The sequence below is a fragment of the Copadichromis virginalis genome, linkage group LG10 (assembly GCF_057382275.1).
Source record: "Copadichromis virginalis isolate Kocher_CV1m ecotype Utaka linkage group LG10, C_Virginalis_male_GT1.1, whole genome shotgun sequence".
Taxonomy (NCBI): Eukaryota; Metazoa; Chordata; class Actinopteri; order Cichliformes; family Cichlidae; genus Copadichromis; species Copadichromis virginalis.
This window is the reverse complement of record NC_140627.1, coordinates 34,188,941-34,214,325: the sequence shown is the minus strand read 5'-3', so window position 1 is coordinate 34,214,325 and position 25,385 is coordinate 34,188,941. Positions and strand designations below refer to the sequence as shown.

The following is a 25,385-nucleotide window of genomic DNA, read 5'->3' as shown; positions in this document are numbered from 1 at the left end:
CAGTCCACGGGGGCCGGTGTCCCTGCAGGTTTTAGGTGTGTCCTTGATTCATCACAGCTGATTTAAAAGAATAAATTGCCTTCTCAACGTATCTTGAAGTTCTCCAGAGGCCTGGTAATGAACTAATCATGTGATTCAGGTGTGTTGACCCAGGGTGAGATCTAAAACCTGCAGGACACCGGCCCTCGCGGACTGGGATTGAGGACCCCTGGTCTAGATGAACCTTTTGGGCTGTCCACGTTTAATGGAGTGACAATAAAGAAAAGTATCTATTTCAAACTTTTTCCTCATGTCTCTCATCCCCAGAGACCGATGTTGTTCTTTTTCAGGTTTCTGCAGGAGGATATTCACTAAATCTGGAGTGTTTTCAACTAAAAGCGATGCTGCTGTTAGTTTCAGAACCTCAGACTGATGGTGAGGGAAACAGAGACCTCCGAAATAAATATAAAAAGTATATATAGCATTAGAATATCGTTGCTGTTCCTTTTTTCGTACATAAACAGACTTCGCGTTACTGTCTGTTGCTTCACCGCCGACGGCTGCCTTTGAGACCTTCGGACACAAAAGCAGAGTTATTTGTATTGATCTTCTTTAAGTGTATTGATCTTTAATCTTCTCAGCACAGCATGAAAGAGGTGGCAAAATGTTTTCTTGCACGTTTTCAGCCAATGCTGCACCACCGATTTATATGAATATCATATTTAACGCGTTATCGGTGGCTCCTTCATTGCTGAGTTCGTGATCGGACAGACTTCCTGTGTATTGTTGAATAAATATAGACAGGTTGCGATTTCATGGTTTTTTTAAATACATATAGGTATATTACTATTTAATTATTTTCATGTGTACCAAACGGCGACGTTTGGATTTTGTTTTAGGCGCTATTTGCAGCGTCATCGTGACGTTTGACGTATGAAAGTGCGTGCTGACGCTGCGTAGGGCCGTTTTCCCTCCTCGTTGACAAAGCTGTGCGGTGGATGTTGAGCTAAAGCGCTTCCATCGCTGAACTTTCTGACTCTGTAGCTTGGTCAGTGTGGACGGAAGGCAAACAGAGAGGCGGGTGTCACATTGGTGTTAAAGGTCAGTGTCTTTTAAAACGTTTCTTTTGTCTGCCTTAGTTTTGTTTTGCTATCGTTCACTTAGCCGCAAAGCTAGCTAGCTGCTTAGCATTAGCTTGACGCAGGTAACTCGTAACAGCGATTAAACTGCGCGCCTGTAAACGTCCAGGACAACGGTGAGTTTGTAACGGGGTAATATAAACCTTTACACCGTCCTCTTCACCGGGCGACGCAGCTGTTTGGTAGCTCGGTGTGTGTCGGCTAGATTCGCTGAGCTAACTTGTTGTTAGCGGGAGCGGAAATAATGCTACATGACTTCACCTGCGGTTTGGAGCTGGTTTGGTCTGGCTCGGACTCGCCCGGTTAGGAGCCGGAATAGTACCTACTGTAAACCCGCCCAGTTTTTCCAACATTAACGTTTGTGTTTCGGATGTTTGTGACTAACCGGCGGATCAGCTCGGTTAGCCGCACGTGGAGGCGAATCGAGGTCGGCGAGAAATAAGCGATAGCGTGATAATGTGCTCACAGAAGTCATTAAAACAAGGGTAAGGGTAAACGCGTGCAGTTTCCGTCAGCTGGGGTCATTTTGTACCCGTGAAGCATTTAAAGAATTCCACCTTAAATGCTTCCTGACTGTGGATTCGTGGAGCGAGATGAAGATCAGAGGTTTGACTCATGTGTCTGTTTCCATCCCTGACAAAGAGAATAAATGAAAAACATGATATAAAACAAAACAACAAACCACAGCTGGAATCAACACCTGGCATTTCTTGTGTGTAAGAGGGTCATGAACCACAGTAAAAACAAGGTGCGAATATTGAATGAGTAAAGGTATAAAAGTCAGTGAATGTGTGATTTTCAGTGTCTCTGTAGGAGAAATGCTGTTGCATGTTCGAACATGTAGAAAGAGCTCAGAGTTAATTATCCAACACAAAGATTTGTTTTTCATCTAAAACGCATCAGAGCCGATGTGTCGTGTGTCAAATGTACTCGGAGGAGATCGAGAGCTCCAGAACACTTAACCTGCACTAAAGATGCTTTAGAACAGGAAGTGCAGTGATTTCTAATCAGGAGTGAGAGCAGTCGTTGTCCTTGTGTTCTCATCGTAACACTGTAGTCACAGGCCTAAATCACAGGATTGTGAGTACTGTTGTAATTAAATTCCTTCCCACAAACACTTGCTGAAGGGCTGTAGAGCTTTTGGTCCAAGCCTTGCAGCGGCTGAGTGTAAGTGTTGTTGTAGAGAGTAACACTGCAAATGCTGCGTCCTGCTGTTCTTCTGCCTGTAACAGCTGCTGCCTGTGCAGTTTAACAGCTGGATGGCGCTTCTGGTCTGAACCAGTGAGAGTGTAGTGTCACGGTTGGACACGCTCCTCTGTCGTCACGTCTGGGTTAAAAACAGAGCTCCGCATTTCCTCTGGTTCCGGCTCCTCCCACCATCCAAAGACGTGACACTATGAGTCATGCTCATTGGCTCTTCTAAAGTCCTCTGTGGATGTGAGGCTGAAGCCAAAGTTGTGTTTGTAAATGCGGTTTCTCAGAGCAGAAGCTGATACCGAACATTTAATTTGAGTGACGTCAGAGAAGTTTTCCTCCTGCTGTTCAGAAGGTTTTTCCTCAGCTGGGACACTAAAGTGTCTTTAAGGCATGATCTACGCTCAGTGTGTTACCTGCAGCAGTAAACCACACCCCCAAACAGACATACAAGCTAAACCTGAAAGATCCAGTGTGGGTTTAAGTGAAGCTGTTGCTCTCCATCAGACACCATCCACAAACACGGCAGCAGAAAACAGAAGCTGCACATCTGCTGCTGCCTCGATCGGTTAGTCGACGGGACTGAAGATAAACGTTTGATCTAAACTGTACGGTGGTGTTTGTGTCCACAGAGACTTATGCTGTCCTGCTAGCAGGGCAAGATGTTCAACAAATCATTTGGGACTCCCTTCGGTGGCGGGGCGGGAGGATTTGGCACCTCGTCCACCTTCGGTCAGCAAAGTAAGTGAATTTCTTTTTGTACAGGAGCGTGAGCTCGATGCCTCGGGCGAGTCAGAAATGCCAAATATCCAAACTAATGTGGAAGAAATGATGAGAGCAGCACATCATTAGGATTTACACACACACACACACAGACACACACACACAGACACACAGACACACACACAGACAGTTTTATTACGCTTCAGTTTGAATTCCTGAAGCGTAATAGAGATTCAAATTGACAAAAACAAAAGTGAAACGTCAGGAGACAGTCGATGTTTTCACTATTAGCAGACTGATCATTGCAACACGAGGGCCCGCAATAACGCAGAGACTAAATATCTCACAGATAGAAAAACGTAGTTCCCTCTGATAGAGGTGGACATGAATCATCGTGTCTTCATTTTGTCTCTTTTCTCCAGACACGGGCTTTGGGGCGGCGGGAGGCTTCGGCACGTCTGCGTTCGGGGCGACGACAAACACTGGAGGACTGTTTGGATCCACGCAGAATAAACCAGGTTTGTGTTTCATTCAGCAACAATGTTTGTGGTGCTTCAGTGTGCAGAGATGAGATTTTCCAACAACATCTGAACGCAGCTCGGCGCTGTCTCCGATGGATTCATGTGGTTTTTCAGTTTTGCTTTGTTGATGCGTGATGGGCTGCAGGACTGCAGAGAAACTGTCGGTTCAAAGCTTCCTTTCTGCTCTCGGCCTGTTCTGTACAAATCCAGTAAAATGATCCTTCAGAGGCGGCTTAGTCATGAGGGGCGTGTCTAAAGAAGGAAAGCTCGTAAGTGCTGACCTGTCCGTGTTGCTCCTTCAGGTGGGCTCTTTGGGTCCAGCACGTTCAGCCAGCCGGCAACTTCCTCCACCAGCACCGGCTTCGGTTTCGGCGCAGCGAGCGGCACCTCCACCAGCCTGTTTGGCAACACTGGCACAGGCACCACCGGCGGACTCTTCTCCCAGCAGAACAATGCTTTCGGTGCCAAGCAAGCCACCTCGTTTGGAAGTGAGAACCCTCCAAACCCTCACTCTCGTTTTCATTAAAAACGATAAATCCCTGCAGCGACGACAACGAGAAAATCAGAAACCTTAAAGAACAAAAAGCATGTTTACAGTTTTATGTAAATATGAGAAAAATGACGTTGTTGTGGATTTGAAGCAGCTGCTCCGACTCTCCATCTGTTCGGCCTGTAATGACGTGAACTCTGTCTCTTCAGGCTTCGGGACGAGCACCAGCAGCAGCGGCGGCCTCTTCGGCTCCACCAACACCACCTCCAACCCGTTCGGCGGGGCTACGTCCCTGTTTGGAGGTTCGGGGTTCTCTGCCACTCAGCAGCCGGGAACGACCGTGAAGTTCAACGTGAGTGACTATTCTTCCCCTTTAATCGTCTTTCTGCTCCTCAGACACTAAACGTCTCACTGTTTTTATGCTCTGTGTTAAATTTGTTTTCCCTTCTTCAGCCTCCGACAGGAAGTGACACAATGGTGAAGGCGGGCGTGACAACGAGCATCAATACGAAGCACCAGTGCATCACTGCCATGAAGGAGTACGAGAACAAGTCTCTGGAGGTCCGTTTTCACTCGGCGGCTCTTAAACGCAGCCACTAAAAACTCAGTTTTGTTGTTTGACGATGTTGTTTCTTCCTCTCCCTGCAGGAGTTGAGGCTGGAGGACTACCAGGCGGGCAGGAAAGGCCCAACCAACCCGATGGCCCCGGGAACTGGCAGTCTTTTCGGCCAGGCCACGGCCACGCCCAGCGCCACCACCGGCCTCTTCGGATCCTCGGCTCCCAACACCAGCTTCTCCTTCGGCCAGAACAAGAGCACCTTCGGAGGGCGTAAGTAGCTGTGATGTAGAGCCCACAAACAATAAGAAGTGTTGATGACAGCAAGTGAAGTGACGTGCGTGTCTCTGTCTGTTCAGCAACTACCGGCAGTTTTGGCGCGACCACAGGCGGCCTGTTCAGTCAGCAGACCCAGCAGCAGGCCGGCAGCCTCTTCAAGCCCTTTGGTGCGACCACCACCGCCCAGAGCACCGGCTTCTCTTTTGGAAACACCAACACGATAGGACAGGCCAACACCAGCAGCATGGTGAGATTAGCTCTGCTTCACTGTTCCTGACACATCAGGTTGAGTTTGATTGCTGCTCATTTTCACACAATTTCACTCCTGCAGCCACAAAAAGTAAAGACTTGCAGGTGGAAGCCAGCAGACTCGGCTTCACTTTGATTCAGTTTCATTAGCAGCCAAAGCACACGCTGTCGTCCAGTGATGGGAATAATGGTGTTACAAGTAATGGTGTTACTTTTTTCAGTAACAAGTAATCTAACTACTTACTATTTCTATCGTTACAACGGCGTTACTGTTACTAACAAGAAAATGCAGCGCAGTCGCGTTACTGTTTTTCAAGAAACAGACGGTTGAAGCTGTGTTCAGCTGGTTCAGCATCTTATATCAGCTGCAGGGAAGTAGCTGTAAGTAATCTGGATGCTGCAGCTTTAAGCAGCTGCGCGCTCCTGCGATCACTTTCTGCCCGACGACCACTTTTTGGCACAACACCTGGAGCTCAGGGGGCAAAACAATCACATGCTGTTTGACTGAGGAAGAATAAAGTAGTCGTGGTAAGCCAATCACATGACCACTTCAAGATGACAAAGCAACACGGTGATATATACCAGAGTCATGATAAACGTGTTTTTCCTCAATAGTTTCGTCACGTTTCTCTAAGGACAGCGCAGCGAGCACGCTCCGCCTATGAGCAAAATAAACAAAACAAAAACAGCCCGTTGGTGGAAAATGCACCATGTCGACCAATCAAAACATGATATGGCAACATGACATTTTGTGTGGCATCTTGTTGAATGCAGAACAGCTGATTGTTCTGTAAATGGTTTGAAATGGTTAAAAAAAAAAAAAAAGGTCAAAGGTAAATGGCTGCAAATAACTTTGTTTGCAAAATGTGTGGATATGATTTTAAAACTGACAATTTATATTTGCATTTTAAGTTATGAAATATGATCAATAAACATGTTTGGTTGTTACAGTAGAAAAATAACTTTTTCTACTTGGATCTTATGTTTGTCTGATGTTAGATCAATTGTGTGAGTACAGTCTGTCAAAATGAAAACATGACTGTAAATTCAGACACGTGAGGTTGTGCTGAAAAGGATGAGACCAAACAAAGTAAACAGTTTTTAAAGGTGAAATGTGGAGGAAACATCAAAACTAGTCAAAAATGGCTGATTATACCCTGGACCCCAGAGGGTTAAACGTTTTTTTATTTAATTTAAAGTAACGCAATAGTTACTTTACAACTAATTAATTACTTTTAGAATCTTGTAACTCAGTTACTTTTTTGAAGAAGTAACTAGTAGCTATAATGAATTACTTTTTCAAAGTAACTTGCCCAACACTGCTGTCGTCTCAGTTTGACTTTCAGCTGCCTCTGCGTTGGTGCGGTGCAGCATGTTTTCTCTTGACTCTGAAGCTGTTTGAAGTCACAGTGAGGTTGTTTGGATGTTTCTTCAGGGTTTGTTTGGGAACACGGCGGCGTCTCAGTCGGGCGGCTTGTTCGGCTCAGCGCAGACCAGCACCGCCACTGGTTTCGGGACAGCCACGGGCCTGTTCGGCCAAACCAACACTGGATTTGGGAATGTCGGCACTCAGGTTGGGATCAGAGCAGACCCATTATTGTCCAGTTGTGAAGTGTGTGTGTGTGTGTGTGTGTGCGTGCGCGTGCAGCAGCTCCTCCCCTCATCAGATGTTTCCTCATCAAACTCTTGTTTGTGATGGCAAACAACTCTGTGTCCATACAGTTTGAAGTGAAGCACAGTCTGATTTCAGTCTGAAGGACACGGCGCTTCGTTCGTGTCCGGCCTGTGTGCGTTTTACGATTGTATGCTCTGCTGTTTGTGAGGACAGTTTGATATAAAGAAGCAACGACTTATTCTTTATTCTATGAAAGCAGGGAAAGGGATGGATGATCAAATGCAGCAGGACGTGTGCTGCAGAGTTTCAACCACATTTACAACTAAAGATAGAAGCTCAATAACATAGATTTTAATGTCTTTACTGGCAGAAGTTAGCAAGTCTTTTAAAAACCAACACGTTTAAGCATCATCCATGAGCAGAGCTGCTGTTACTGGTGTGGATTAACAATCTGTGAACTCTGACCTGTTAACTGTAAAATAAATCAGCGATTATGGTGTGTCATAGTGAAGTGACAGGAGGACAAAACTGTAAAAAAAATAACTTATCATTTACTGATCTGTTTAAAGCTGGGTTGCAGCTCAGTGTGAGAGTCTTACCCTGCACCCTCGCTGTTAGCTTCCTCCACACTGTTAGCGCCAAACATCCCAAACCACGAGGTTAAAGCAGAGTTAACGGGTGCGCCTGTTTTCAGGAGGATGCCTTTAATGACTCGAGAACACACACGCACGTAGGAAAATATTTAGTATACACATCCAGAAATGCATACACTATTATATATTGTACATATATTTATTAGTTTCAGGTTGGCCATTCTTGTATTTTGCTCGTTTGTGTTGTGTTTGCACATCTCTGTTGCTTGTGGGGCTCGCACACAAGAATTTCACTCGCATGTGCTGTGCCAGTGTGCCTGCACATGTGATGTGACAATAAAAAGTGATTTGATTTGATTTGATTTTGAACAAATATCCCAGAGCACGCGGGGAAGCGCGTGTATTTCCAGGCAGATGCTTCTTTGAGCACTCGCAGCTCTTTTGTAGTCCTGAGGCTGAGTTTAAGTTTGAGTGATAAGTTTCAGGTCCTTTACGTATCCTGTGACTTTGGCTTCTGCAGCAGAGTTTATTCGGTAACAAGACAGCCGGGTTCGGCACCACCACCACCAGTGCCCCGTCCTTCGGCACCACCACCGGCCTTTTTGGGAACAAGCCCACCCTCACACTGGGAACCGGAACCAACACCTCCACCTTCGGTAAGTCAGCTGAAAATATGTGACGATGTCAAAGTTTCTGCGCCTCCGGCTCTTCAGCTCGTCCTGTTTGATTGTCTGGCTGCAGGTTTCGGTGCAAACCCTGCTGGAGGAGGACTGTTTGGGAACAAGTCCACCACTGGAGCGCTGGGGACCGGACTGGGAACCAGCTTCGGAACAGGTAACAGACCCAGCAACGGTACCCAGTAACTGCCTTGTTGCTTTAACTAGGACACTCACCTCTGCTCAGTCAGCCAGAAAAAAACTAAACAGTCAGTTTGTCCACATCTGTGTGTCCAGCAGTCGGCCCCGGGCAGACACTGTTTGGCAACACTCAGAACAAACTGGGCACCACGCTGGGAACGATGGGAACGTTCGGAACAACTGGGTTCAACAGTGGAACGAGCACCCTGGGATTCGGAGCGACGCAGCCTGTCGGTGAGCGGCCACATGTTTTAGAGATGGGGACAGATTGATGCTGTTAAAACGTCATCATTTAGTTCGTTCATGTTTGTTTTATGCTGCTGGTAAAGATGTGACTGTTTCACGTCCCCACGGGCACACGTGAAGCGTTAACGTCTTCTCATTTCCAGCCCTCACAGATCCCAATGCAGCGGCTGCCCAGCAGGCCATGCTCCAGCAGCAGCTCAGCGTGCTGGCGTACTCACCATACGGAGACTCGCCGCTCTTCAGAAACCCGCTCTCAGACCCCAAGAAGAAGGAGGAGGTAAGGGTGGCGTAGCCGATGAGCTCCAGCTGCTCATGTACGAAGTTATTTTTAAATTGTATCGAGATCCAAAGATGAGGATTTGCTTCCAGTTTTAACTTCACGGCAAAGAAGCCGCCAAACTCGAGCTTCTGCCCCACAGTAGGCTACGTCCACACTTACCCAGACAAATTTGAAAGCTGTGTTTTCATTTGAAAACGCTCCACACTTTTCAGTCGTCTTCACAGAGTTGTGCGTCCACATCGAAATGGCCAAAAACGCTGACGTTCCAGTGTTGCGCATGCGTGAAACGTAAGAAGATTCGACCTGCCTCATTTCTGTCTGCCGCTTATTTACTTTCTGGCTCTTTGAAAGTTTTTAAATGGACTAACAATGAGGTGGAGTTGTTGCTGCGAGTAACACAAAAGTGCAAAGTTGCAAAGTGAGTGAGAATTTAAAGGATTTGAAGAAAAGCTCTCTGAAACACGTGCAGACTGATGTTGATCTTTAACAGGGCCGTCAAAACTGAGAGCAAACAAAACAACTGCTGTGTAATGCCCTCCGCTGTCTTAGTTTGTCACATGACTGCATCATATGACTAAAATGTGTCATTATTTTCGAGAAGGCTCCGGGTTTGCTGTCCACACTGCAATGCAAACACAGCGTTTTCAAATGTATTCGCTTCGGAGAGCATCTTCAAAACGCCTCAGTGTGGACGGGAGGCAAAAACGCAGAGGAAAAAGATGTATCAAACAAAAACATTAGTGGGAGTAGGGCTGCCACCAATCGTCGACTATCAAAATCGTCGACCATTAATTTAATAGTCGACGCGTCGTTTGAAGCTTTGTAAGATCCCAAAAGACGCAGGAATAAGTAGCAGGATTTAAGAGTAATAACGGACTGAAACAGAAGATGGCAGAACAGGCGTTTCCGCCCAGCACGCCGTGTAATAAATACTCACAAAGAAAACGGCGCCGTTACAACTTCTGTCTAAAAATGTAAAGTTTCATGCATCGTTAAAACACTCGACTCCAGCTACACGACGCCCAGCTGGAAACACTTCGGGCAAGTCGAGCTGCCCGAGATTCACAGAATTTACAGAAAATGTTACATTTTTGTGAATTATATCGTTATCGGACGATAGAAGTCTTATATCGGGAAATGAGATTTTGGTCATATCGCACAGCCCTAGTTGATGCCTATTTTAATTAACTCTTCCTGTCTATTAGTGCCTCCCTTCTGTCTGTGCTAGTGTCCGATCTGTACTTAAAATGACTTGTGTTGTTTCTCTGTATTACTGTGAAGCACTTTGGTGAGCCTTCAGGTTTTTACATGTGCTATATAAATAAAACTGTATTGTATACCATATTTTTTGCACTATAAGGTAGGGCTGTGCTGTTCTAACGTTTGAGTCTAAGGTTTATTTTTTAGCACCTGACGGCCCTTTTTTGCTTCTCCTCTGTAAACTCTCTGCATCCTCTTTCACGTGATACAGTTTATTTTGAAAAGTCTCAACAGGATCTTGAGCTTTATTGTGAAAGGTTTATGTGGAACATAAACAAGCGGACATGCGATGCTGTTACAGTTGTTGTTGCTAACGACAATGCATAAAAACAGGCGCTTGTCCGTCCGTAGTGTGGTTATATTAAATATAAGAGAAAGAGAGAACTTTAAGAAATGAATATAGCCACTACAGTGACATCAGAACCATGAAAAAATATTGCTGTGAACAGTTTATTTTGTGACACCACAAAACAAACGATAGCGTAAAATGAAACGATAGATGTTTTTATATCGTCATCCGATATACATGGTTATATGAACAGCCCTACTATAAGGCGCACTTAAAATCCTTTAATTTTCTCAGAAGTCGACAGTGTGCCTTATGTATGAATTCTGGTTGTGCTTACTGACCTTGAACCGATTTTATGTGGTACATGGTGCACAGCAATCAGTCAAACTGTTTTAGTACAACTTTGCTAAGCTACGAAGCCGCGCCACTTGATGGATTGTCGGAACATTAGGGCTACCGTAGTCAGGAGCCTCGCTGAGGAATCTGGGTCCTAAACTCCGTTTACTTCTGGTCCCAAAGTCAAACAAACACTGCAGCATCACTAAGAGTTAAAAACTGTCTAAATTCTTTCATCTTTGACAAAATGATCAGCGTTCTGCTCCACCAGGTGTAACATCCAGGCATCCATGAAAACCGAATTTATTACATTTAACAGAGTTAGAAGTTAGCAGGAAGTTAGCTCGCTAGTTTCCACCTAAGCATGATATAGCATGTTCTGACTGAGATTTATGAAAAATTCAAACGTACAGCTCTGCTATCACTTCCAACATAAATGAAGACAGAAAACTAAACAGCAGTGACGTTTGTAGGGTTACTGAAGTTGGGCTAGCTGGTATGTAATGATGTGCTACGTGACCACTAGCGACACAACTATGTTAGCATAATATAAATACGCTAACTTTTTTTCCACTGGATAAAAGTTAACATGAGGGTTCCCGATGGTCAGGGACAAATGCAGTCGCATGGCAGGATGCTGTAAAAGGACCAAACTTCAGCCAGGAGAACAACTGAGATAATCCATGATGACACCATCAACTTGTTATTGTGGTATAGTAAAAATCTCGGTTTAGTTTATACCGCCCACCCCTAGTTTCTTTTGCTGCCGTCACGGCGGTTTCACTTCCTCGCTGTCGGTACCTCGTCTAAACAAACCATTGGGAGGCTCCGCCCCTCACAGGTGACGGGAACGTAGAATTTATTACATAAAGTAATACAAAGCTGTGAGGTAAATTGAAATCTGCATCTCTTCTTTGTTCTGACAGCGCCTGAAACCGACCAATCCGACGGCTCAGAAGGCTCTGACCACGCCCACTCACTACAAGCTGACTCCGCGTCCTGCGACCAGGGTGCGGCCCAAAGCGCTGACGTCTTCCGGAGCCTCCAAGTCGCAGCTTTTTGACGGCCTGGATGACGACGAGCCGTCGCTCACCAACGGAGCCTTCGTGCCGAGGTACACCTCCGCTCGCCACGCAGCGGCAAAGTTAAATATGACTGTGCGCATGCCGACAGGTAATGCTGTCTGTTTCCTCCACAGGAAGAGCATCAAGAAGCTCGTGCTGAAGAACCTGAACAACAGTCAGTACAGCAGTCCTCTGAACAAGGAGAGCGACGACCTTGCCTCGCCGTCAGAGTACCCACAGAACGGACACAGGTCTCGCCACGTTCCTATTGGCTGTCACGTCTCTGAGAGTCAAGTGTAACATGACCGTAGAAACTGCAGCGCTGATTTAGGCGTGAGCCACTTTGACGTTTCCTTTCTCTCTCCTCCCCTCGCCATGTTCTCCTATTTGCAGCCACGTGGAGGAGGAAGAGGAGCAGCTGAGGAGGGTGGCGGGCCCCGGCAGGCGGGCCGACGACGACCCGGAGGTCACTCAGTTCTACGTCAACCCCATCGCCAAGCCAATCCCACAGGGCCGCGCCCACGCCAGCCTGCAGGACACCATCAGCGACCTGAACATGCACAAAGGCTCGAGGAACGGCCTCGAGGTCAGAACCAGAACAAACATCACCGCCTCCCCAAGCGTGTCGTCGCTAGCAGAGAACGAGCGCCACAATAACGTAGTTACGATATCGGACGATGAACTAGCAGCTGTGAGATTTAACCACGAACACGAAACTAACCGCCGATTTAAGTTGAGCTGCAGAATCAGCGGCACAAATAAATCAGTGTTCGAGTCCCGAACATCAGCTGAACAAATTAGAAACATTAATCCCGTTTTGCAGCTCCTCGTTTTCTTCACTGCTTCTGAACTTTTACATTTTGCTGCCACCTAGTGGCCCAAGGCGGCACAGCACGCTAGAATCACGGCTAATTCTGAGCTTTTTGTTTTTTCAGCTGAGCAACGATGACGTGTCTGCGTCCTTCGGCGAGGAGTCTCTGCAGGAGGAGCGAGAGGAGGAGCAGCAGCTGTCCCAGCAGTCTCCGCACCCTGCAGGTAACTGAGCGTGCTCGCTGATTTCAGCTTCCGTCCGCATTTCCTTTGCTGGACGGTAAAAGACGCGCGTTTGCTTTCCTGTTTTCAGGCATCGTTCTGAATCGTGTGGGCTATTACACCATCCCCTCCATGGACGAGCTCGCCGACATGGTGGACGAAAACGGGGAGTGCATCGTGGAGAACTTCACCATCGGCAGGAAAGGTACCGCCTGCGCACGTGTGATGTCATACTTCAGTCGCACGCTAACAGGTTTGAGCTGAAGTCGGCTCTGATTGGACAGCTGTCTCACCGCTCTTCACCGATCTGCTTTTCCAGGTTACGGCTCCATCTTCTTCCCCGGCGAGGTGAACGTGTCGGGACTGAACCTCGACGAAATCGTCCACTTCAGACGCAAAGAGGTCATCGTGTACCCGGACGACAAGAGCAAGCCGCCGGAGGGGGAGGGGCTTAACAGGTGAGCGACAGGAGATGACGGGAAACCTTACAAACCAAAACGAACATCTCAAAGGAAAAAAGATTTCAGTTTAAAAACAAGCTAACTTACAGGATTCGTTCACCTCATTTTTCTAAAACTAAGGACGGCGCTCGCTGCTGGCCAGCGAGAAGAAAAATCCACCCTTCCCTATTGGTGGAAGAATTTAGCGTATCGACCAATCACAAAATGATATGGCAACATGTGACATCTGGTTGTTTAGGAAGAGGAGGAAGTTTAGGGGACAGAGTTTTGAGATGTGTTGTTCAGCGTGTGAATGTGTAGTTAGTGTTTTGTTGTGTACTTATTGTTTCAACGTGCACAACAAAGCAGTCGGCAGCACCGCACTCTGAGGCGACTGCTGAATGTCACCGTTCTGCCAAAAAGCCACCGAAGGCAGATTATGATGTAAACACTGCCTCCAGGTGGGAAACAGGAAGTGATGTGCTCTTCTGTCCTGTGACGCTTTCATGGAGTGGCACAAATCACGTGTGTGGCAGAACACGGAGTTGTTCTATAAATAGGTTTAAATGGTTAAAACACTTGAACTGCATTTTTAGATGAATGGATTTATGGAACTTGTTTGCATTTCAAGTCGACACCATGAAAATGGTTTGTTAAACATGTTTGTGGTTGTTAGAGTAAATATTACTTTTTCCTACTTGGATTTTATGTTAATGTTAAAATGAAAAATGATACCAAAGGAAGCGAACAGTTCAACAGTAGTCGAAAACGTGCGATCATACCCTCGACCCCACAGGGTTAATCAACCTGTGGCGTTCTGCCTCTGCTTCCTGTCCTGATGTGGATCTGTGTTTTCGTAGGCGCGCGGAGGTGACTCTGGACGGCGTTTGGCCGAACGACAAGACGGCGTGCACCCAGATCAGGAGCCCCGAGCGTCTGAGCGACATGAACTACGAGGGCCGGCTGGAGAAGGCGTCGCGCAAGCAGGGAGCTCGCTTCCTGGAGTACCGCCCTGAGACCGGGTCCTGGGTGTTCGAGGTCAGTTTCAGATTAAAGCACGCTCGCTGCCCGCTGCTGTGGAGCGACACCTGTTGATCTGATGAACGTCAGCACCGTCCTCGTTCGTTGATGTTTGAATGTTTTCAGCAGGTTCAGATCCACAACACTTAGATAAAAATGATGGAGTCACTTCTGTTTGTGTGGTTCTCAGGTGTATTTGACTCCTCCCCCTCTTTATTCCTCAGGTGGCGCACTTCTCCAAGTACGGCCTGCAGGACTCGGACGAAGACGAGGACGTCCCGCCGAAAGCCGAAGCCAAGAAGCTGAAGACGCTCCCTCCCTCCCGGCTGCAGCAGCAACAGCTTCCCCCCTCTCAGCAGCAGGTGGCGCCACAGGCTCAGGTAGAGCAGCCCGCGCCCTCCCACACTCACCCTCCTCCTCCTCCTCACTGATGCCACTGATTAAAGGAGCGCTTCACCCAATGGCGTGCTTGCAGGTCGATTTTAACCAGACGTTTTCTGTCTTTTGTTTTTTCTTTTTAAAGTTTGAAACTTTTTGATTTTGATCATTTTCACTCGGAGCAGCTGTGCAGCGTCAGCGCTCTGCCTGATGTGGAACCAGTTCCACCAGTGGCTCTATAAAGTCACCACTGATTCGTGGATGCAGATTACACATGACCCTGATCTCGCATATTAATCATTTGGGAAATGTTGGACAAAGGCAGAACTGGCTCCACGGCGCCGCTGCGAGCGTGTGACGCTTTAAATCCTTTTACTGTCAGACGTTTATGAGTGAAGGAGTTGTGTGACATAAAGGTCAAAGGTCAGGAACAGAGCGCTCAATAAGGAGCCGACTTTGAGCTGCTGTAATGAAGTCTGAGAATAACGAGACGCATTCAGGAGTTTTACAGGATTAACGAAGGAAGTTCAGCGTTAACGATGACAGAAGGGCGAAGAATGTCGAGACAGAATCCAAAATATTTATATTCAAAGCAAAAAACTCACTTTTTTCTTTTACCAATAAACTGAGAAACAAGAACAGACACATCTCTTCATGTTCGGCGAGCGCTGCGCTAGTCCGAGAGGTTTCCAGAACTAAAGATCGCAGGCGCTCGATTCTCCGAGAGTCAGAAACAGACGACAGGCTTATCACCTGTGAGAGGGTCGCGAGGTGAAAGGTCGGGTCAGCCTTACAACCAGAAGCCGTGAAGTAGAAGAAAAAAAAAAGGGGCGTTTGAGGGTCAGAGTTCTTCGGAGGATTTAAAGTTGTCAGTTTTCTTTGTGGCAGCGCCCGGGCGTCCAATCGCCTCTCACTCATCTACGCAAACGTTTTGCTGTTTTGTGTTCTTGTGATGTTTAGACGCTGACAGACTGTTTGATCTTTGTAAACAAACTCAGTTTATATCATGAGGGAGATTTTTATAGAAACCTGATTTAAATTGTGACAAAATGTAACATTTCCTCGTTGAAATGAATGAAAACAAATAAAGTTAATGAAGACATTTGAACTTTGGTCTGTAAACTTTGTGTGAAGATGGTCGTTACTCCAGAGAGAAGCTCAGCTCTGATTGGCTGATAAAGAGGAGAACCCGCCTGTTTTATTCCCGCCTGGTTTGACAAAAATGTTTTTTGGGCTGTTTGTCGGTGAGCGCTCGGCTCGATTCAGAGATGGTTTTATTTTTACTCATCTGAACGTCTGAGGTTGGAACACGACCGAACACGGCACAAGAAGAGACGTTCAAACGTTTTGTCCAGGATCCGACATGAAGGTGTGTTAAAGTAACAAAACCACAGGTAACACATAGAGGCGGGGCCATCAGGTGGCACGATCTCTGAACTCCGCCCACATCGTCTATAAAGAGCACGCTCTGTAAACTCTGAATATGAAAACTCTGAGAAACAGCAAAATCACTGCCATGTCTGTTTGCCTTTAGGCCATCGCCATCATGGAGCACCAGGGCGGCGCCATCGAGCTCGACAGCGACATGGCTGACATCACCCAGAGCTTCCCGACAGAGAGCATGCTGGGAGGAGAGGAAGACTGCGACCTGCTGGCGTGCGAGACGGACACGACGATCTCCAAGCTCGGCGGTCTGGCCTCCTCAGAGCTCGACGGCGTATCTGCATCCGGCCACATAGCCTCTACACTGGGGATCAACCCACACACGCTCCAGGTACAGCTATGAGCTCCGCCCACAGGAAGTGCATCACAGGGCCTGTTGTTTTTTTTTTTATTTTAAAGACCAAATGGTGAATAATGTATTATAACATTATCATACATAATGTTATATGAATGCAGTCCATGAATGTGTGACTGGCAGGAAATGGTTTTGGAGTCACGTGGCGATCCGCTCTGACCTCCTTTAGCAAACATGTTTAAACATGTTTCAGAGACGTGAGGATGCATCAGGGGGTTACCGAGGCAACCAGAGCCTTTTACTTCACTCTGCCGTTTGTCTGTTCAGTAAAATTGTCTCGTCTTCAGATCATGAAGGCGTCTCTGTTTGCTGAGGACGACGATGACAGCGACATGTTCCACGATCACGCGGCGATGAAGGTTTCCACGGACGTCTCGTCTCCTCGCCTCGTCCTGCCGGCCGCTCAGGGCCGACCCTCTGGTATGAAACGCTCGCTCCCTCACACGATGTTTCTCATCAGTCTGTTAACAGGCTTCAGTAAAAATGGCGGCGACGTAATCAAACTTCTGTCTCTCTGCAGTCGGCGGTCTCCTTCAGGCTCGATTCACCTCGGCCCTCTCTCAGCTGTCAGACTCTCCCCGCCCTCTCCTTCCTCCATCACGGCCGTCTCCAGCCAGCGTTGAAGCCCCCCGCTCTCTGCAGTGGGCGGGGCCTGGCCCGTCCCCCTTCACGCTGCCCTCCCGGACTCCGGAGCCTTCATTTAGGACGGTTGGCGTTCGGCGGCTCGGCGGCCCCGTCCCCCTCAAAGAGTCGATCACTCACGGGAAGGTTGGTGCTCAGGAGGTCGGCGTTTCCTCTGAAAACACCTCAAGTGCTCAAAGTGACGGTCACGTGTCACTGAGTCCTGTTAACGCTTAGAAATCCAGTTTAGAGGTCAGAGGTCAGAGTCTGTAAAGCATCATCTTCATGTGAACGGCAGGTTCTCCGAGAGGAGACAAGTTCTCCCCCTAAGCTCAAAGTCGGGCCGCTGTTTTTCAGGGAGGTTTACTCATGGACACCGGGCTGTTCGCCGTGCGCTCCTTCCGGGTCGGGTGGGGTCCCGGCTGGACGCTCGCACACTGCGGCAGCCGGCTGAGCTCGCCAACGTCCAAGCAGTTCGAGCACCAAGAACTGACGGCAAAGACTGACTTCAGCTTCCTGCCGAAACCTGCCAGGAGCAAACCGTAAGAGCCACGAACACGCCGCACGCCAACACATCAGCCAGGCTGCGTCTATAGTTACCATGACAACATGGCTCCATTATGTGAGGTGAACCGTACAGGCACATTTTCATCTGCCTGTACGGTTCACCTTGATGTAATGTGCCGTCGATCTTAAATGGTTTTACTTCAACGGCGCGCCCCTCCTCCTCGCCGGCGAGGAGGAGGGGCGCGCCCTCCACAGATCAGCTCCATTAAACTGCTTGATTTGGTTCTGCAGACTCACAGAAAGCCCCTACAAGGTAGTGGTGGAGCAGGTGGTGGGTCTGGAGCCTCCCAGAGGGAAAACCATTGAAGAAGAGGAAGATGAAGCGAGCCAGGCGGTGCTGCAGCGCCCCCTGGAGATCTGCCTGAAGCACAGCATCGTGGAGGTCCCCGACAGCTCCGCTTGCCCTGCGGTGCGACCACAGCCCGGCGTGGCGGCGCTGCACGAGTATGCCGAGTGGATCGCCGAGCTGAAAGACAGACGAGGCGACACTGAGCGTAAGTGATGACATCACAGCCGAAAGATGACGCGTTGGTGTTGGCGCCGGTTTAAACGCTCTCTCTGCTGCAGCGCTGCTGGGGTACTGGGCCGAGGTCTGGACTCTGTGTGCGGCGCTGTGGGGCCGGCTGGGCCCCTCGGATCAGGAGGCCGAGGTGCTCAGCGAGTACGAGCAGCAGCTGGAGAGGAGGCGGAGCTTCTCGGCCTGGCTGTCCCGCGGTGCCTCCCACAGGGTGGAGGAGGAGGTGGCTTTGGCCGGGAAAGGTCACCATGTCGACGCGGTTTTCAGCTACCTGACGGGAAACCGCATCAGCGAGGCGTGCCGACTCGCCCAGAAGGAAGGTGAGGTTCACTCGCTCAAACAGGAAGTAGCAGCGATGAGTGTTGAATGTGGCGCTCAGTAGACACGGCGACACGTTTTCCCGTCTGTAATGAAACCTCCGACTGAACTGTTTGTCCGTCCAGGAGACCACCGTCTGTCCCTGCTGCTGTCTCAGGCCGTGGGCTCGCAGTACTGCAGGGACCTTCTCGCCCTTCAGCTCGCCGATTGGCACCGCATGCAGACCGACTGCTACCTGCCCGAGGAGCGACTCCGCATCTTCGCTCTGCTCGCCGGGAAACCGGTATGACGCCATGACCAGAGTCTATAAAGCTAATGTCACACATGCAGTATCTTCTTCTGTGGTGTTAGAGGTCGTCAGCTAACGACCTGAATTAGTTCCACCTTCTGCTGGTTTTGGCGCATCACGTCTACCAGGAAAGAATCAACAGCGTGTAAAACAAGAAATATTTTCACGAGCTTCTCTCGTGGTTATTGTTCAGTGACTTCAGTCGTTGCATCCATGTTAATAATGCTTGTAAATCATAAAGCTGACGTCAGGGTGAAATCAGGGCCTGCAGAGATCTGCACAACCTCCACTCAGTCTTCAGCTGTGGTTGGATGCTGACGGTGTTCTGTGCAGGTGTGGCAGTCCACCGACTCTTTGGTGAACGTGTGCGCCGAGCTGGACTGGAAGCGCTGCGTGGCCGTCCACCTCTGGTTCATGCTGCCCCCGACTGCCTCTGTGGCCGACGCCCTCGCCAGATACGAAGCCGCCTTTCAGGTGAGCCGCCGCTGATTTTCTTTGACTTCATTTCTGACCGTCGAGCGTTCAGGTTACATTTACACTCGTAAAGCTTCGTTTCAGTGTGTTCAGCAGAGGGCGGCGTGTGCGGCGTGACGGGTGTAGCTAGTGACCTGCTTGTGTTCGTGCTGATCGGTGATCGTTGTTTCTGTCCTGCAGGGCTTGTGTGAGGCGGGGAAGTACGCCTGTGCACCCCTGCCTCCATACCTGGAGGCGGAGCAGCCAGATCTGGAGGAGGCGTCCAAACGGCCTCTGTACGACCTCTGCTTCCACCTACTCAAACTCTACAGCGACAGGTAACCAGGCTTCAGCCGCTGGTTGGGTAAAACGTGCAGAGCGCTACTTTAACGCTTCTCCTGTCGCCCTGCAGACACTACGGCCTGCAGCAGCTGCTGGAGCCTCTCGCCGTCACCTGGGAGCGCCTGGACTACCGCCTGAGCTGGCACCTGTGGGGCGTCCTGCAGGCGCTGCACTACACCCACCTGAGCGCCCCACGGCAGGGCCTCCTCCACGCCAGCTACGCCGCGCAGCTGGAGAGCGCCGGCCTGTGGCACATGGCCGTCTTCATCCTGCTGCACATCCCCGAGCACGCGTACGTTCACCGCGCCGCCAGCACTGACGGCGTTTCTACAGCAGCTTGGCTCTGAGCCAAACAGGGCTCAGGTTGTTTTACGACTCGGAGCTTTGAATCCTCGAGTCTCATGGAAACAGCTGACGGCTCTCAGCTGTAGGCGTGTTGGCTCGTGTTGGCTCGGTGATCTTCAGTAACAGTCGAGTTGAACGTGGTCGTTGCGCTCCGGCCCACTTTGTTCTGAAGGCCGTCCTCACTTTAGATCTCAGCTTGTTGTTTCCTGTCTGATCTTCTTCTCTGCGTCTTCAGTCAGAGGGAGCGAGCTGTGAGGGAGATGCTGGCGCTGCACTGCCCCCTGCAGGAGACGGAGGACTCGGTCCGCAGGGAGCGCTTCCTGACTGAGCAGCTGCTGATCCCGGAGCGGTGGATCCACGAGGCCAAGGCCACCCGAGCCCACCGCGACGGCGACAGACACCAGCAGGCCCTGCACCTGTACCGAGCCCGATACTGGAACCAGTGCCACCGCCTGCTGATCCAGCACCTGGCCTCAGGTAGACCCGCCTGTTTGCACACGCGGTCTGAACCACGTCCTGCAGAAGAGTCAAAAACTTCGGACTCCTCTGATCTGAATAATTAGCATCATTACATGGTTACGTTAGAGAGAATTAAAGTTGGTTCAAAAACACGATGAGCCAACAAGTGCTGAGGCGCTCGAGTCCACACATCACGCTATGTTTCATGTGTGAGATCAGTTTGCTGAATCTCGCTCTCTCCCCCTCTCAGACTGCATCATCAACGATAACCACGACTACCTCCTGGAGTTCCTGGAGGGTCTGGCGCTCCCCGAGCACTGCGCCACCATCCAGGACTGGGACACAGCAGGGGGGGTTTACCTCGACTACATCAGAGTCATAAAGACTCTGCAGCACATCCAGCAGGTACCAAACACCTCTGAGTGTTTCTGATGCTCAGCTCGATGAGGGCGACTGTTCTTTCAAAGTAAAAGTACTTCATTATGATGCTTATTGAAGTAGAAGCACAAACTTACTGTAAGTGTAAAAGTAGTGATGCAGTAGTTATAGAAACACGTTTTCAGCTCAGGTTTTTCTTTTCCTCACATCTCTGGCGTCTGCGGCGTTCACACGAGGCGATGTGATCGCAGCTCGAGCTCATTTCTGGTCGTCTGCATTAGAGCGATGAACACGAGCAGCATCGAGTCTCTGCTTCACGCAGCACGCCGTGGTTTCATCCAACAGTGTTTGGAGGATCTGGAGTAAATCTGAAAGCAGGGCTGTAAAATGCTGTGAAATGTTGTAAAATGCTGTAAAGTCTTCACGTGTTTTTGTAACTGTTTCGTCCTCACGCCGAGTTTGATCTCGTGTTTCCGTCCTCGCTGTCAGATGGAAAACGCCGGCTACGAGCTGGAGCGTCTCTACACCGATGTGACGTCTCTCTGCAGCAGGATCGAGCTCCTGCCCTGCCGCACCGCTAAAGACCGCCTCGCCCAATCAGGTAAGAGAACAACTGCATCTTTGTCCTGATTGGCTGATGTCAGATGGAGGGGAGGAGTGTGTGACTGAAACTGTCCAGGCGCGCAGTAGCTGACACACGCACACCTCTCTAACAGAAACGAGCAGTTTAAAGTCTGAACAGCTTCCGCAGCCACATCAGGTGATCTAACAAAGCCCCGCCCCCTGGTCCCCTCCCTTTCTGCAGAAATGGCGAAGCGCGTGGCGAACATCCTGCGTGCGGTGCTGAGCCTGCAGCAGGGCGATACGGCCGACTCCCTCAGCATCCCGCTCGCCCAGCTGGCGCCGCACATCAGCCGCCTGCCGATGCCCGAGGACTACACGCTGGAGGAGCTGCGAGGCCTCACGCAGTCGTACCTGCGACAGCTCATCGTCAGCCAATGAGAGCGCAGAGCGGGACGAGAAGCTTCGGCTGCTCAAACGCCTCGAAACTGACACCATAAAAGATGAGGCGAGCCGTGTGTGACCTTTAACCCCACGTCTGTCAGTCTTTTAGCTTGTGCTCAGATTTAAAACCAAACAGGAAGTGACACGAGATTTGCAGCGACAGCAGGGAAGCAATCAGAGAAAAAAGGTTCAAATACTTCCTGAGTGATCATCAGAATTTATTCTTCCTCACTTTATCTTCAATGAAATAAAACGAGCTCAAACGTGATGAAGGGCTGCTGCAGGTTTGACCCGCCCACCAGAGGCCGCTCCACCGCTGACGTTCCTCTGCAGGAGCCTCAGGCTGAGGCTGGAGATGATTTTTCCCATCAAACACCTTCAGTTTAATCGTTCGGGGTATTTGTTCTTTTGCATTCTTTCATTAGCTTCTCCTGAAACATCAGGATCATTTGATCCGACTCAAACCTGCTGACTTAAAGCCGACGAGTAAATATTAATAAACAGGAAACTGGGGGAAGAAACGGGAGCAGTTCAGAGTAAACAAAGCTCAATCTTTAACTTCCAGAAACGCTCCCCGCTGACAGCAGTCTCCTCCTCTTTGTGTTGGACTCGACTCGTTTGACCTCTGACCTTCAGAGAGCGGGTCGACGTGGTGTTTCCCCCTCGGTGGGTTTAGAAGCGGCCGTCTGTGTGTGATCACAGAGCAGGCGGCGGTGGATGTGTAAAATGTTGACGCTCTATTTTTGTAGGTGTGTTCCTGTGTGGATGTAACTCAGATCGTTAGTGTCGCAGCTTTAAAGTCAAGAGTTTCCTCCCAAAGCGAGCCGCCGGCCCGAGGTTTCACTGTAATTATATAAATATTGTATATTTTTGGAAATCAAACGGGAACATCAGGTCGTTTTTATCCCTCGATTATTATCAGATCGGATGCAAAGTCTTTGGAAGTGAAACTCTGCTTACTCATTTATTTTTCTGTTGTAGATGAACGCCAACAATGTTTTTGGGTTTTTGTTTTTCAAAGTGAAATCGGTTGGACTGTTTGAAACTGTCGTTCACTCAGCGATGCTGCAGTGTGTGTGTGTGTGTGTGTGTCTGCTTGTTTTCCTCATGTTTGATATTTTTAATAAAGTCAAGTAGAAATAAACAGGTTGTTTCACATTATTAATGTTTTTTGAGCTCGGGATCAACTAAAGCTAGCTGGGAATAAACGTCGTAACAAACCTAGCTTAAAAAACAAACCCAGCAGACACACGAGGTCATGAGTGAAGCAGTTTCACCTGCACAGGTCAGAAACAGACATTAAAGCCACAGCAGAACCAGAGTTGTGGGTTTAATGCCCGTCACGAGCGTGTCCCCGTCACGAGCGTGTCCCCGTCACGAGCGTGTCCCCGTCACGAGCGTGTCCCCGTCACGAGCGTGTCCCCGTCACGAGCGTGTCCCCGTCACGAGCGTGTCCCCGTCACGAGCGTGTCCCCGTCAGACTGACGTCCTCCGTGGAACCTGAACTCGCCACAGAGCTCGTTCTTTATTGGTCTCTGTGAGGAGCACAGTTTGTCCTGAGCTTGCGTGTGGTTGGTCAGGTGACGGCACCTCTGAAGAATGACCCCACAAACCAACCTTCAAATTAAACCATGACCAGAAAAACTTAGCTTTATTGTTTCAGACAGGAAAAATGTACAAACGAGTTGACGTGGCTTTGAGGCTGGAAGCAGCTGGAGCTGCCTCTGGAGCTGGATCGCTTATTCTTTTTGGGCTTCGATGGTCCACCAAGTGCAGCCTGAACAAACCACCATCACAAAGTTAAAAGATGAGCTGGCAGATCAGATATTTCAGTTGTCAGATATTTCAACCAGAACAGCGTTTGAGGGGAAAGCCAAGCGGGCACTCTGGTTTATCTTTTGAGACAGTTGTTGCCTTTTATTGGATCTGATGGCAGAGAGCCGACGGCAAAGGGCCGCAGGTTTGAATCCAACCCGGACAGCTGCATTCACCTTCTGTGGTAAACGGTGATCTGCTCACACCATGAGCTAACCTGGCACTCAGCAGAGACATGGTTAACCTGGCACTCAAACTGGTCTGAGTTGAGAAAGTACTGAATAAAACTTTTTACAATGTTATTGCTTAATCACTAAGCTTCTAGAAAAGGTTGTGGCTAAGCAACTTGCGATAAGTTTCAGTCCAGCTTTCACAGAGCTCACTCCACAGAAACAGCTCTTCTTTGGGTCTGTAGTGACATTTTGATGAGTAATGATGCAGGAAAATGCTTGGTCCTCCTTATGTTGGACCTCACATCAGCTTTTGACACTGTTGACCATCACATCCTCTTCAAAAGGCTTAAACATTGAGTTGGTGTATCGGGTACTGCCTTGGAGTGGTTCTCCTCATATCTACATCACCGATCTTTTTCTGTGGTGGTCTCCGGTTTTAGGTCATCCTCTACCTCCCTCCCTTGTGGTGTCCCTCAGGGTTCGGTTTTGGGGCCTTTATTGTTCTTAATATATCTTCTCCCCCTCCAGCACATAATGGGCTCTTTTGAGGACATTTCTTATCACTGTTATGCTGATGACATTCAGTTGTACGTTTCTTTTAAGCCCCAGGATTTATCTAATCTTCAGCTTCTAAATGATTGCTTAGATTCCATCAAATGTTGGATGGCTGCAAATTTCCTCCAATTCAACGAGGGGAAAACTGAAGTCCTCATATGCGCTCCGGACAGATTTTTATCCCAGATAGTGAAAGCCCTTGGTCCTCTCTCAGTGTATGTTAAATCCTCTATCAGGAATTTAGGTGTCACTTTTGACTCGACTCTCACATTGGATGGGCATGTGAAATCTCTGGTTCGGTCTTGTTTTTATCACTTAAGAAATGTGGCTAAGTTAAGCCCTATTTTATCTCGCTCTGAACTGGAGATAGCTATACGTGCATTTATTTCCTCATGCTTGGACTATTGTAACTCTTTGTTTATGTGTCTAAGCAAAGGTTCTCTGGATCGTCTGCAAGTTGTGCAAAACGCTGCAGCTAGGCTTTCGACAAAATCCTCCAAGTACTTACATGTGACACCATTGCTATTTCAGCTACACTGGCTTCCTGTTGAATTTAGAGTACATTTTAAGGTCCTGGTCTTGACATTTAGAGCCTTGCATGGACTGGCACCAGCCTACATCTCTGATCTGCTACAGCCCGATGTCCCCAGCAGGTCCCTGAGGTCATCTGATCAGGGCTTACTTGCTATAAAAAATACTAAGATGAGAACTAAGGGTGACAGAGCTTTTGTCACTGTGGCCCCGAGACTGTGGACTCTCCCCCCCAACATTAAGAACTGTGGCCTCAGTCGTTGTTTTTTAAAAAAAACAACTCAAAACTCACCTGTTTTTGGTTAAATTTCTGCCTGTTTTATACTGTCTGTTTTACCTTTTTATTATTTGTTATCTTATGTGCAGCACTTTGTGATTCTGTCTAGAAAGGTGCTACATAAATAAAATTTTATTTATTTTATTGTAGTTATTACTACTTTTATGTTCACAGCTCTGAATGAATCTTCAGATGCTTTTGGTGACTTTTTTTACTGATCACGTTAAAAAAAAAAAAAAAAAAGAAGAAGACTGCTGTTTGCCCACTCACAGGCTTTTTCTGCTTATAATGCAATGCCAGGTGAGTAGTTACCGTGGAAGCTTGTGTGAAATGCACTTTAATGTCTCTCCCTATTTTGCCGTCGCCAGAGGTTGCAAAAATACAAACATTCTGTACTAAATA

At 48.6% G+C, this 25,385-nt stretch overlaps 1 protein-coding gene across 4 annotated transcripts; it reads left to right on the top strand.

The window, feature by feature from the left end:
* The first annotated feature begins 874 nt into the window (after positions 1–874).
* On the top strand, positions 875–22,776 carry nup98 (nucleoporin 98 and 96 precursor). Of its 4 annotated transcripts, none has more exons than XM_085471162.1 (35): positions 875–1,080; positions 2,945–3,053; positions 3,458–3,553; positions 3,859–4,044; positions 4,256–4,398; positions 4,500–4,607; positions 4,695–4,875; positions 4,962–5,128; positions 6,566–6,703; positions 7,862–7,994; positions 8,080–8,172; positions 8,292–8,429; positions 8,585–8,718; positions 11,533–11,720; positions 11,805–11,921; positions 12,064–12,256; positions 12,606–12,705; positions 12,794–12,907; positions 13,022–13,160; positions 14,003–14,180; positions 14,387–14,542; positions 16,075–16,314; positions 16,626–16,758; positions 16,859–17,106; positions 17,317–17,501; positions 17,758–18,020; positions 18,094–18,363; positions 18,487–18,644; positions 18,984–19,124; positions 19,305–19,441; positions 19,516–19,737; positions 20,026–20,267; positions 20,500–20,654; positions 21,117–21,228; positions 21,433–22,776. In XM_085471162.1, exons 2-35 carry the CDS (start codon positions 2,975–2,977, stop codon positions 21,627–21,629), a joined length of 5,484 nt encoding a protein of 1,827 aa, XP_085327288.1. In that variant the 5' UTR covers positions 875–1,080; positions 2,945–2,974; the 3' UTR covers positions 21,630–22,776. The 4 variants fall into 4 exon arrangements, with proteins under 4 accessions (XP_085327288.1, XP_085327287.1, XP_085327285.1 ...); XM_085471161.1 differs by having other exon boundaries at positions 7,859–7,994; positions 8,295–8,429; XM_085471159.1 differs by having other exon boundaries at positions 7,859–7,994.
* Positions 22,777–25,385: the final 2,609 nt, after the last annotated feature.

Coding starts and splice junctions, on each gene's coding strand:
- nup98 (XM_085471159.1), top strand. CDS start 2,975: ATGTTCAACAAATCATTTGGGACTCCCTTCGGTGGCGGGGCGGGAGGA. Junction 12,706..12,793: donor GCAGTCTCCGCACCCTGCAG/GTAACTGAGCGT, acceptor TCCTGTTTTCAG/GCATCGTTCTGAATCGTGTG. Junction 17,502..17,757: donor AAACCTGCCAGGAGCAAACC/GTAAGAGCCACG, acceptor TTGGTTCTGCAG/ACTCACAGAAAGCCCCTACA.